This window comes from Chelonia mydas, chromosome 3 (assembly GCF_015237465.2).
Source record: "Chelonia mydas isolate rCheMyd1 chromosome 3, rCheMyd1.pri.v2, whole genome shotgun sequence".
Classification (NCBI taxonomy): domain Eukaryota; kingdom Metazoa; phylum Chordata; order Testudines; family Cheloniidae; genus Chelonia; species Chelonia mydas.
In genome coordinates this window covers 95,824,936-95,839,157 of record NC_057851.1, presented here as the reverse complement: position 1 = coordinate 95,839,157, position 14,222 = coordinate 95,824,936, and the positions used below count along the sequence as shown (strand labels likewise).

Here is a 14,222-nt window from a genome sequence, read left to right as displayed (position 1 = left end):
TGCAAAGGCTGCCCCCGGGGCGGAGAGGCGGTGCTGTAGGTCGAGGTGCAGCTCTGCGGGGGAGGGGGCCTAGCCGCAGCTCCTGCCACACGCCCGCCTGATGCCCGCAGCTGTGCGAGCCCCGCTCCTCCTCCGCCCTCCGGGTCCTGTCCGCGCGGCAGGGATGAGCAGCAGGCACGGGCTCGGCGGCGCTAAGCCTGCAGGGCGGGTGAAAGCGCCAGAGGCAAAGCCGCCGCCGCCGCCCCCGGAGTGCCTGGTCCTGAGGGAGACAAAGGAGGAAGGCAGCAGCCAGGAGCGAGCCGCCTGGGGAGGAGGAGGAGGAGTCGTCCATTGGCAGCTTTGACCTTCTCTTGGTTCTGGGATTCCCGTGCCACAGGCTGAGACATTGGACTCCAGCAAGATGGTTACTGTGGTAACCAAGCTGGTGCATTACTTGCATCTAAGGTAAGAGAGGACACATTCGGCTCTGAGACACACACCTTCAACACACACACACCACCAAACATCCCTCGCCACCCACCCACACCTCCACTCTGCCTACACACACCCTTCCTACCAAATGCACCCGGTGCCCAGTTGCCACCACCAGCCACCCACTCTCTCCTGGGGTGATGGTTGAATGCAACCTGGGATAGATTCCCCTAAGGGGTACTAACTTTGCAAGTATAATGGTAACTGGTAGGTTATTTTCCGCATGCTGGGTTGTTCCTAAATAGAAAACAGGAGAGCAACTTTTGCAGCTGTCATCTCACTTGCTTCTAGTTTCGTGAAATAGAGGTGAAAAACCACAACCATTTTCCATGTCATATCCTGTAGTTGTGAAGGGCAGTAATTTATAAAGGAGGAAAAAATACAAATGATAGACTTAATTGTTTTTTTATATATGATACTATATTAGCTTATTGAAAACTCATTACAATAAATAGTTTAAAGATTTTTTTAAAATGTGATAGTTATTGTTTTATATCAGAGGTCTGTGATCACCATAATAGTGTACTTGGCTAGCACCCTTCTAACTGAATGGATTAAATAAGCTTGCTTTAGTTCCCCCCCCCCCCCGCCCCCTTTTAAATATAGCCATGGAGAGATCACATCGCTGAGCCAATTTTTCTTAAAACTACTCCCTTTAGAATCTGAAATATAAACACAAATATTGTTGACTCCCATGGACAGAAAGCAAGGGTACAAATATACAAGGATGTATTGTGTGATCAGGTAAACAATCATATATTGCAATAGTCAAAGATCAAAGGAATTACAAGACACTTAAGGGAGCATATTCCTGATAAGAAAACCAGTTTCTAAAAGCAGTGACATTTGTGGTGAAACATTTTCAGAACAGAAAATATGCATTAGAATGTTGGATTTAACTTAAATATTTTTTTAAAAATAAATCTTTAGAAGGAATAAATGAAAAAACACCACCCCCAACAAACAACTGAATGGCCAATTTGAGTTTTTTTTGTTGGTTATTTTTAAGCTGGAGTCCTGGGATGTTGATATATAGATGTCTTAAAATAAATTTTAAATATTAACAGTGATTTTATATAGATTGTAAAGGCATGTCATTCCACCAGAGACTTAACTTCATTTTGTTGGGAGGTGAAGTGTTTATAAAACTGATCCTGCAAAGTTTCCTGTAAGGTGCTGGGCTTCTTCTGAGATGCTGAGAGTCCTCACCTCTCATTGAAGTCAGTGGCCCTAAATAACTACAATGAGCACTGTTCTCAAAAGAGAATTAATTGTCCATAACATGAGTTGCTTCTAATCTAACCCATTTTGATGCCACAAGAACTGTTTACTTAGAGAAGTTTAAAGGTGCTGAATAATTGCTGAAGCAACCTGATGTCACAAGAAAACATTAAGAGTACAACAAATTAATCCTCACAATGCTCCTTTAAAATAGGTATTATCCATATTTAACTGGAGCATATCAATGCTGACAAAATCATGGACCCGAATATTTTCTAAGAATAGAATTGGAATGTGGGGAGCACAATTTTACATGTAAAGAGAAATTAGGGCACATATTTTCAAAGTTAGAAACATTTTCATTTTCAAAGTTAGAAACACACAATGTGTGCACACTTTTGCATGCACACACACTTTTGCCCAACAAATCAGGCAAACAAACGGCTGGTCTTGCACATGCACACTCATGTTAGGCATTTAACTGGGAATGTGTATGCACAAATACATGATCCAAAAGTGTACTTTGCCTATTTGCCCAAATAATTAAGAGCACGCAAATGCATCTGTGCAGTTGCACAGGTCTAACTGAAAATCTGGCTCTGGTTTTGCCAAATCAGTACATAATGGAGGGACTGGGCAAGAATCACAGCTGTACGCTCCTGCTCCTCTACTATGTGTATTTGTGGGTCGGTAATATTGAGATGTGCAGACCCATTCATTGTGCTCCAACCTCCACTATCATGCCTCACTCGTCCACACTCCAGTGGAATGGGACACTATGGAGACCTGCTATATGGCTTCACAGTTAACCCACGTGGTCCTTCTGATTTCAGCTCGCATGCAATGTGGGCCTTCTGTAGTTTCTGGATTTATTATTATTAATTATTTGTATTACCATAGTCCTTAGGAGCCCTAGTGATGGACCAGGAGCTGTACAAACACAGAACTAAAAGATGGTCCTTTCCCTAACGAGCTTACAATCTAAGTAAGAAACGAGACAACAAATGGACAGACAGACAGATGGGAGAGTACAAGGAAACCAGCAATGCTGGTCAGCATGATAGGCAGTGGTCTGAGCACACTGGCAGCCTAACCGTTGTCTAGTTTTTTGTAGTCTTTAGTGAAAAAGATTTTTTTAAGAGGGATTTAAAGGAGCATAATGAGTTAGTTTTGTGAATGTTTATGGGGAGCTTCTCCCAAGCATAAGGGGCAGTATGACCGGAAGCACAAGGGGGCATTGGAGGCTAGCATTGTGGGCTGATTGGAGGTGGGAACAGACATTTCCCTAGTAAATGAGAGATGGCAGTTAGGTAGTGAATGGGCCACAAAGGGCCTTGTAGGTGAAGACAAGTACCTTATTTTTGATGGGATTGAGAAAAGGGAGCCAATGGAGGAATGCAAAGAGAGGGGAGACACGGTCAAAGCTACTGGTTAGGAAAAAAGATCTTTGGAGCAGCATTCTGAATGGGTATGAGTGGGGCAGAGAAAACAATGCTGCACTCTTGGAGCAGTGGAGGGTGGTGATATCTGAAAGCAGGGAGACAAGTAAAGGTGTACTTTGAGTCAATGTACAGCAGAAGGTACAGCTCATACTTTGATTTATAACAGGATAAGGAAGGCTACTCAAGCATCCCCAAGGGGCCTCCACGGATTACAGTCTAGACCTGGCTTGTAATCTGATTCTTTAACAAAGTTATGTAATCTTGTTGTTCCATCCACATAACAAAAGTGATAGGGACATCCATATCCTAACCATGCCAGACAGTCATGAGCTGCCATGATTAAGCATTATAATTAGGGCCCTACCAAATTCATGGTCCATTTTGGTCAATTTCACAATCTTAAATTTAATGATTTCAGCTATTTAAATCTGAAATTTCATGGTGTGGTAATTGTAGGGGTCCTGACCCAACAAGGAGTTGTGTGTGTGTGTGTGGGGTTTGCAAAGTTAGTTTGTGGTACTGCTACCCTTACTTCTGCGCTGCTGCTTTCAGAGCTGGATGCCCAGCCAACAGTCACTGCTCACCAGCTACCCAGCTCTGAAGTCAGCACAAAAGCAAGGATTGCAATACCATGATCCCCCTAAAATAACCTTGGAGCCCCCCACCCCCAACAACTCCCTTTTGGGTCAGGACCCCCAATTTGAGAAGTGCTGGTACCCAGTGAAATCTGTATAGTATAGGATAAAAGCACTATTTGATGGGGAGATACCAGATTTCACAGCCTGTGACATGTTTTTCATGGCTGTGAATTTGGTAGGGCCCCAACTATAAGTTAGATGGGGCCTCAGAGTCACCTGCAGCAGGGACCTGCCATGCACCCACATCCAACCAAAAAATTGCTTTGGGTGCATCCCCTTAATCTCCCAGTAAAGATTCGAGAAGAAACTTGCAACCCTAAGAGACACTAATTGTATAACAGACAAGAGTAAAAATAAACATTGATATTTTATTATCTAAACTTAGTTGAACAGTACTCAGCTTCAATAGTTTAGGCTCACTGTAAAATTGTGCTTATGCTTGCTACAACTATCTAGTGTCTTGTAATGTAATAATAAACCCAGAATACAATAAAGCAAGGAGGAGACATGTACTGATAAAGTATCATTGGAAATTGAGAGAAAAAAAGTCATTTATGAGCCATGAATTAAAAAAAACCAACAAAAAAACCTTGAGTAAGTTTCTGCTTACCCAAAATTTGGGCAATATAATGTCTGTTTATATAAACCAGAATGCAGGTTTCTGGAATTGGATAGGCAGGGAATTAACAGAACAGGAAGCTAGGCTGGGGACTTGAGAATGGTTGGGCAGTTAGTGTGCTGAGACCAATGCCTTGTGCTAATCAGCATAGTCTCATTTTTAACTTCTGCTCCCCATCTATCTGTATTCAGCTGGTGAGTGTTGTCCTATACTTAGATGGTAAAAGCACATAACAAAAAGATGATCCCTTCCCCAAAAGGCTTATATTGTCTAGCACAGTGGGGTCTGGGACTTGCAGGTGCTACTACAATGCAAGTAAACAGCAAACATTACACTGGCATTTCATTTGAAAGATGTTTGGATAGTGAGGACTTGGAGGACACGGATTCTATCCTGTAAGATTTTAACTACATAATTTGTGACAAGATAATCCTGTGTTATGGAAATAGCACAGACATCATGGATGACTGTCATATAGAGATCATATTCAGTAATTACTGAAAAATAGAATGAGGTTACCACCACAGAGGAACAACTACTGAAGAGAACTATGAGCAGATTCTCATGTAAGGATGTTTGGATTTTTGCCTACCTGATTCACCTTTGAACTTTGCTGTAGTAAATATACTCAGAAATAGGGTCCTAAAGGTGGTAGCTGCAAGAACAGGATATTGCCTGATGCAGTGACATTCTCAAAAATATCCTTCCTGAAATAAAATGAAAACAAAACAAACCATACCTCTTTAACAGATAAGCAGGTCAGGTATGAATATTTGGTAAATACCAGACACAAACACCTACTTGGACTGATGACGTTATAGGCTCAAGTTCAATAAGAGGTGAATGGTAAAGTGCCTATTGAAATCAATGGTAAAACTAACACTGACTTAGGTGGGACATGATCAGACACTTGGGTCCTGATCCTCTAAGGATTTAGGCACTTAACACCTATTGATTTCAATGGGATTTAGGTGCCTAAACACATTTTGGTATCTGGGCCATAATGTCTATTTTTAATTTGTGGTTAATCAGATTATTAATTATTAATTATTATTATTCTTAGGAAATGATTTTTTCTAACATCTTGTTACACCATGATTTATAAAAGGAAATATTTAGGTTCTGTGCCATGTGATTTTTTTATGAACCTTTATTAGAGAACAAAACAATTTCATATTTTAAATTCTTCAATTAAATATAAATCCTTCCCAACTCTAAATAAGGCCCATAGCTGACTGTGCTGTGAAAATTTGCTGTTTGGAAAAAAATAGAACTCAGCACAAGTCAGATGGTTTCATATATTTTCTTTTTTGTAATAATTATTTACAAAGAATAAATAAATATTTTGTACCATATGAAAATATAAAATATAAAATTAAATAAGTCAAAACAGATGCACATGGATACTTGAGAACAACAAACAAAGGAGACAGAAGCCCCAAAATCACAACACCAAGAAACACTAAACAAAAAGACTACAAAGACATAATAAACCCAAAAAGACAAGACAGCATTCATGGAGAGAATGGCCACTGGATGCTACCAAAGATATACCTCCAGTATATCATATAAAGGACACTGTAAATTCATGAGAGCATGGTTGTGTGGGGTGCTATTTCTCTTTATTTTAGGAGGTTTTTAAAACTTATGAAGCTAAAGAAATAGGAAAACAACAAGATTGTGAAATACATTTAAATAGGAAGACTTCTTTTGTAAAAAAAAGGTAGTGTTAGTATTTATTTTGCATTAATTGTATGTTTTGTTATAAAGTGGCTTAGAATTATTAGAAAGTGAATTTAGGAAATGCTGCAAGATTATATTGAAATAGCTAGTACTAAGGCCATGCCTTTTGTTGTGGAGTGGTCACAAGAGTGCCAGATTTTGTAGTTTCCCTTTATGTATATTTTTAGAAAAATGGGTCAGAGAATAAAATATACTTTTCTCTTCATGCCATTAGTCAGGTGTTCCTTCATCCCTCAATCTTTGGCTCCAGTCCTGAATTCTTACACTCTCACAAAATTCTAGTTAGTTAAATTAGACAGGAGTTTTGCTTGAGCAAGGACTGTAGGATGTGCTGCTTAGGGTAGATCATGATGTTATGAGCTAGCTCAGCATTTTGGTGCTTCCCTTCCAGAAATAACCCTCCCAGTCTCCCTGCTGCTCTTGCTAGGGAGTACATGGCAAGAGATCTATACTTGCATGGTGTATGTTCCCCAACTGACCTGCGTAACTATGCCATTGGTAATATTGCGGGGCTGGAGCCAAGGTTTCACCCACTTCCGCCATTCCCTCCCATTCTGGCCCAACTGCACAAGTGGGGCATGTAGTAGCTCTGCAGAGTGTGCTACCTCTGCACCCTGGAAGATCCAGTACAGCACACTGGTGTGAGGGAGTAAGGGGGAGCCTTAAGCCACCTTACTGCCTTGCACCGGCATGAAGGACGGGCCACATTCTGGCACTTACTTTCTAGAAAAAACTGAATTGTGTTGCCTGATACTGCAAACTTTACTCACATTAGTAGTCCTTTCTTGCTAGTATGAGAGTTTACAGGCCCTTAATTGCCTTGTTTGAGAAACTGTATGTGACCACAATTAATACACTGAATTGTAATGCCTGTGCACAAGGGGACATAGTTATGGCTACCTGTTAACTTCAGAAGTTTTTACTATTGGCCATTTAATTTTACAACCTTAGTGTTCTTTAAACAGGTTTTTTTGCTTTTATTATAATTCTGTATTCTTCCCTGTGACACTATGAATCTGCCCAGCCATTTATTTGCTTTTCCAACTGAAGCTGCTGCACAGTGGTTAGTCATCTTTATTGAGCTATTCACAACTCCTCCCATGTCTTTTTCTTCAGAGGATCTTGAGCACAAGAAGCAGCCCTTCACAAGCTCATAAGAGCTGAGAGACCACGCTTTTAAGTTTAGGTCTTGTCTACACAGACTTGCATCCTTAGTTCAGTTTAAGTTTGACTTACTTTGGTTTAGCTTAAAACAGTTCCTTATCAACTTAAGCAAAATAAAAAAAGCCTCTCAAACCAAAAGAGTTTTCACCCAGGAGGATGCACTCAATCCTTATTTAAATCCATGTGTTTAACCAGTGCAACTCTCCATGTAGACAAAGCCCTAGTCAGTTTTTGCTAGTGTGAGTGCTGCTTTGGTTTCATGGTCACAATTCTACTGAAATTTGACCCAGGTACCCCTCTGTACCTAGACAAAGGGGCGGCAAGGACAATTTTCAGTGAATGGTATTGTGACCTGGTGCACAGGGTTGCAAAACCACTCAAATCTGGCCTGGCCACCCCTCCATTCAGACAGAGAGGAGCCCAGGCCAAATGGTATCATGACCTGGTGCGTGGGGAATCTGTACCTGTACAGCAGAGCACACGGGGAGACTCCCAGGCAAAGAGAGATCCAGGGTCCCTGTAGGAGGAGGCAGGGGACGAGCAGGAATTAGAACAGGGTCCCCCCCCCCCAAGGGAAGGGTAGGGACTGGAATTTACCCCCCACCCCTCCAAAAATATCTGAATTTGCACCACTGACATAAAGAGGTCCAGCACTAGGGGAGCAGTGCCAGCCATGCAGTAAAAGCAATTGTTTCTAGAAAAGGGAGAAAACCTCAAACTGATTTAAAAAAAACAAAACAAAAACAAAAGACTACTGTGGGGTTAAGAATTCATTAAACATCTGCCTTGTGGTCAGCCTTGACAGGACAGGACGCAGCTCGCTGCTCTTCCTCTATTTGATTCTGTTTATTTGATGTCGCTTCCACAGTTGCGGTGCTTGTGGGCATTGTACTGGTGGCATCCCATGGCAGCGATGCTATGGGCAACACTGAGATTTCTGAGGCAGTCCTAAAGAGCTAAGAAATCTTTTAAAAGTGTGAGTACCAGACCAATGACCTCCCCCTCCAATGCCTCTCCCCTCAAGCTCACTCATCCCCATGCTCTGCAGAATCTTCTTGTAAGAGCTAGGGCATCTTCTCTCCCTTTTCTCATGGGCTAAAGAAAACGGAACAGCAATATCTATTCCCATGATCCTTTCCTTTTTCTACCAAAAGCAGCCTGTTGGAGACATGGTGTGGCCTTACACTCATGACTAGGGTTAAGTGTCACAATCCGTGTCTTAGGGCCACAACACGGGGGTAATTTTCACTTTAACTACACTACCATGGTAAGTCTACCGGAGCCCTGTTCTACACTAGGGGGCGGGATTGATCTAAGTTACGCAGCTTCAGCTAGTGAACAACATAGCTGAAGTCGACATACTTAGGTTGACTTACCGTGGTGTCTTCACCACAGTGAGTCAACTGCTGCCGCTCCCCCGTCAACTCCGCCTGTGCCTCTCACGGCGCTGGAGTACTGGAGTCAACGGGAGTGCACTCGGGGGTTGATTTATTGTGTCTAGAGTAGACGCAATAAATCGATCCCCGCTGGATCAGTTGCTGCCCACTGATCTGGCGGGTAGTGAAGACATACCCTTAGTTACGCTACTCCAGCTACGTGAACAACATAGCTGGAGTCAATGCAGCGTAGGTTGACTTACTGCAGTGTCCACACCGTGCTGGGTTGCTGGGAGAGCATCTCCTTACCTTATGCCTCTCATTTCCTGTGGAGTTTCGGAGAGCACTCTGCCGTCAATTTAGTGGATCTTCACCAGACCCACTAAATCTACCGCCGGTGTATCAATTGCAACAGCATCGATCTTGTGGTAGTGCAGACATAGCCTAAATAAAAACAAAACAAAACCAATCTCACTGTATCTCTTTGGAGTTGTAATAGTTCTGGCTTGATTGATGGTGCTGCCATAAGTACTTTTGACTTAAGAGGTGGCTGCAGTCTCAGCAAGTTTAGGCTCATTATTGCGAGGCATAAGCTGTCCATAATAGCTCCATTTTATCGTCCATTCTAGTGTGGATGAACAATGAAAGTCATCTTGTCCTCTTGGCTATATTGAGAGTAGCATTGAATGAAATTTACTTTGATGCTTGATATGGCAATGACGTTTAGAAAATTATTCATTGCCAAAAGAGCAGCATCTCTGAAATGAATGAGCGTGGCAAAAAAACAAAGTATTTCTGGAAAAGCTTTAACTCGAGTGAATGTACTTGAATGTCTGGAACAATATTTTTTGGCACAGAAATCACTGATGCTGCAAACAAACATTTAACTCTGGACTGTGGGAATCAAAGTTTAAAAGAGACATTCTACAGCCACTATTAATGAAATGATTTTTTTTTTATGCTTGATTTAAGTGGTACAGTTGGCACAGGAATAGCAGATCAAAACCCTCTTTGCTCTTGCAAAATATTTCACCAATGAAAACTTAGTCAAAAATCTAATAGCCATTCCCCCTCTATCAGAAAAGTATGAAATTCAGTGGTCTTTTGGAGGAGCACTTGAGAAAAGTCACAACATCACTACTGTTGGAAGGTAATTCCCAGGACTTTTACAAATTAAAAAAGCCATACATACCTTTACTATATTGGACCTAAAATTAAAAAAGAATTTAGTAATGCTTCAGCTATGGAATGGAACTTGTGACTAATAGAAGGAGTTCCAACTACAATCTGCACTGCAGGATAGTTCAGGAGAGCAGGAAAGAGAACTGATAAGTCAATTTTTCCATCAGCTAGGAGGGGAGTAGGCTTTGGTGAAGGGGCTAAGATTTTCCCTGCATTAACAGCCCTTCCTCTGCCCATGTCCCTCAAAGTTACCTGAGGAAGAAGACTTATCTGGGCTGCCAAAAGTGGACTAGGGAAATGGCAGAGAGCTGTTGATTTCCCACCTACTCCAATGGGAATTTGTTCCATTTAAGTCATCTTTGTTCCCATCTGCTCTCCATGCCAGAGTGTTATGTGCGACCCTATATTTGGTATCTACCTTTAGCTGCAGATCAACATCCTCGCTAACTGCTGCTTTGTGCCTTTATGCCATTAAGTGCAATTAGAGCTAGCCTTAGGAACATACAAGCACACCAGGGTCAGAGAGAAAAGAACATGTTATCTGGGAATTAGAGACCCAGTATTGATTTGTAATTATGTAAGATGGAATGCTTTATACCTTCAATAACCTTTAAAGACTGCCATCTGTTACCATCCAAACTTAAGTAGTAAACTTGATTTGGAAAAAGCCTGCAGTGGCCACTTAAGGGATCAATTTCTAATAAAAGTTAAGGACTGGACTATGTGATAATCCTTTGATCTACCTACAATATCAAGTTGGTCCTTGGCTTTCCTCTCCCCTCCTCCACCAATGGCATAGCAATACTCTTCTTTCTGTTAAATGATACATGTAATATTGCTATCAGTGAAACAAAATTAGTGAACCATACTGTTAGCTGGGGCAAATTATAGAGATCAGTTGCTGAAAGGATCTAAATTATTATTTTAAAAAAGGCGAAGTTTAGGATTATCTGTTCACATTAGTAAAGACCTTTTAAACCAAAATCTACCTTTGTCAGATACAATGGTGACATGAACTAATTTAGTGCATGTCTTAAGGTTAGTTATTTAAAAAAACCCCACAACACATGATCAATTGCTCTGAGATAATTAGCACACACAGTACTTAAGAGGATCCACAAAGACCCACTCTTACCTTCTAGAATGCAGGGTAAAAATGGCATGAGATCTGGTTGGAGAACAGGCAGGTCTTGAGAAAAATTGGCTTACGGTGCCGGGGTATTCGCTCCCCTCTTGAGCCATACTCCTACTAGGCCAGGATAGCTTGTGCACACTTAACTTCACTCTCACGAATGCCAGTTCAGTTTACTTTGCATTTGTTCACTCAACAAGCAGAACATACACTGTACAAGGTAAAGCCGCAAAGACAGTTAATTTGCTTAAGAGGAAATAATGTTGAACCATATATAATGGATTTAATGCAGTACTTTTGCACTAAGGAGTATTATGTTCTCTTTCAAAATGTGTCTTTAAACCCAGTGTGCAGATACCGATTAGACATGTTTTAGCTTAACGTTGCCATCCATCTGAAAGGCTTTTGAAGACAAAAAAAGGGCCGTCCTGTAAGCCATGCATGATATGTTTACTAAATGAACCATTACTTTATCTATAACAGTTATCAGAATCTTAGTTAAGATTTTAGAAGCTGAGGCGAATGTCAGTTCTCTACGTTAATCATTTGCAATGCAAGAAAAGTCTCCATTAATGCTCATGCACTAGCATTAAGATGACTAGAATTCTATAATCCCTCCTTTCCAACAGTTATTCACATTACCACTAGACAACTATCAACTGTTTCCTATTTAATTAAATGGGAAAACTGTAGGCAAATTGCTGCCTGCACCATGGTGAGCTGAGTGGCTGCTGCTGTATTTTGTATTTAATTAATTTGGGTCCTTATTACGGTAGAAATCAATTAAATGCATAGTCTTATTGCACAGAAATAAGAATATATCGTTTTTGGCATCTACTTTAGTATGCGTCCCCAGAACAGGATGTGGTTCTACACCAAAGCTTTCTTCAAGTTATACAAATTAAGAATAAGGCTGTCTGGCACAACAGAATCCAAAACGAGTGACAGGAGAGCTATAGACTACTAGTTCACATGGAAGATACAAAATAAGTACTGAAGAAGAGGAAATGCATATCATATTGCTTAGTCATTTGCAGTTTTGACAGTGGTAGATGGTCATAGAGCCTCTGCAAGCCACAAAAGATGTGACATCCTGAATTGGAGCTGGAGAAGGAGATGGCACCTCTTTATCTGTCTCTTCTGTACGTTTTCATGACATGAATTGATTATATTTGGTATTCAGTGTTGACTAGAGACCATCTGTTCTTAAAGAGAAAAAACATTCTCCTGTAGAATAGTGCAGGAAATACAATTCTTGCTTTTGGAGGGGTTAGTGATGCCCTTTAATGCTGAATATAAAAAAAATTTACCTCCCTTCCTCCCATTATCTTCAGTTCATGGTGCTCAGATGAGTGACCACATAACTTCTGCCAATCCATTTATCCTTAACACAGAAAGGAACTGTTTTGTACATTTGATCTGGGGTCAAACAGGAAAAAGAATATACAGGTGACAAATCTTAGGCTCATGCAAAAAAAAAAAAAAATTCCAGAACCTGCCTTCCATGCACTTTTCACCTGCAGGGATTGGGTGTCATCACCTGAAGGCGGTGCAGGGTGCCCTCTGCACTGTGCAGTCACAGCCCCACTCACTCCCATGGCAGCAGGGCTGCAGAAGGCTCCCTGTGCTGCCGTAGGAGTCATTCAGCGGCAGGGTGGCCTCCCCCGTGGCCAAGGCCTTGTCGTCTTCCTCCTCCTTGCAGCCCTGGCTGGGTGTCTCCGATCTATTACCCAAAACTCCATGTTACCGCAATCCTTTCCTCGTCCCCCAGCATGAGATACTTGGAGGACAAGGAAGGGATTCGGACAAAGTGGAGGTTTGTGGAATAGGTACAGTATACTCCCGTTTATCCAAAACCCTATTTTCGGAGACCAATAAAGTGAAGAAATAGTCCCAACTTGAATCCAGGTGATAGCCTTCTACTCTTGGCAATACCAGACTTGTTCTAGAGTAAGGGTAGGACCATAGTCTCGGATCGAACTAAGGATTCCAGAGCTTCAGACAGAGGAGGAGGAAGAAATTAATTAATTGCGTGAGCAGCAATGACTCTAGGCATTATGCCCATGATGGTCAGGAGCAAGCCTAATGACTTTGGGAAGGCTGCTTAGTTGTGGCTCTTAGACTTCCTCCCACTTAGGTACTCCCAACAGTTGCTGGGGACAACTGGGCTCAGGGCTGGCTCTAGGTTCTTTGCTGCCCCAAGCTCTGAGAGCGCAACTGCCCAAGCCAAAAAAAAAAAAAAAAAGTGGCCAGAATGCCCCCCCTGGAATTGTGCTACCCCAAGCACGTGCTTGCTTTCCTGGTGCCTAGAGCCGGTCCTGACTGAGCCATAGCCATACCCTGCCAAGACAGGGTATTGATTGCATCTCTGGCAGCACACAGTGGCCCCCCTTTGGCCACTGTGTGCTGCCAGAAATGAAATCAATACCCTCTCTGCAATCAGGGAGTTCAGACAGACAGACCATGGCTATCTCCTAAGTGGAAGCATAAGGGGAGAAGAGGCTCCTTCTGCCCTCCTCTCCTTCCTACTGCACCTGTGCTGTGGCAGCCAGAATTTTGCCCTTTGTTTTTGAAAGAAATGCTGTGAGCAGCTGAATGAGCTAGTTGTTGTCACTTTCAGCAGAGAGGCCATGGATTGAATGGGCACGTAGATTGAACTTTCCACCCACTTGTAGATGGAAAATAGTTGCATTTTAGCAAGATTTTGGATGCACAGTGGTGACATTCATGCGAAAACTGTTAGCATAGCAAACCATTTGATACTGCAGTACTGTTTCAATATAAATTAATAGCTTGCTCCCAACAATGACTTTTAGCATAGATGCATGAACAGTTGGGGCAAAATGAAAAGGACTACAGAGCATAGCAGATAATAGGGTCAGTCACAGATTCTATGATATTGCAGAATGTAGAAATTGTTCTATGAGTCAAGCCACCATGTCTGAAATATGGTATGTTCTGTTATACTAAAAATCCATTAAATAAAACCACAGCCAATGTGTTTTTTAAACAGGTGTGTTTCTGTAAGAATTCCTAAGAGGGCTTTTTTGATTTGTGACATTTACCTTGATTTGGCATATAGGAAATATTTTATTTAACATGCTCCAATCCTAGTGACCAAAAAAAAATTCAACGGGAATAGGAGGACTGGGCTTCCCTCTGTATGTGTAATTTTTCAGAAGAATACAGAAACTGACCATCTATGTGGGTATTTTATAGTTAATTGTTTTGTCC

General features: G+C 41.7%; 1 protein-coding gene across 1 annotated transcript in view; it reads left to right on the top strand.

Annotated features, from left to right (window-relative positions):
- Positions 1–149: 149 nt before the first annotated feature.
- The window catches only part of ARHGAP18 (Rho GTPase activating protein 18), a 121,911-nt gene continuing 107,838 nt past the window's right edge, over positions 150–14,222 (top strand). Inside the window, exon 1 of the mRNA XM_037894778.2 lies at positions 150–444. Within this exon, the coding sequence (XP_037750706.1) occupies positions 401–444 (44 nt within the window). The 5' untranslated portion in view covers positions 150–400. The remainder of the gene's footprint in view (positions 445–14,222) is intronic.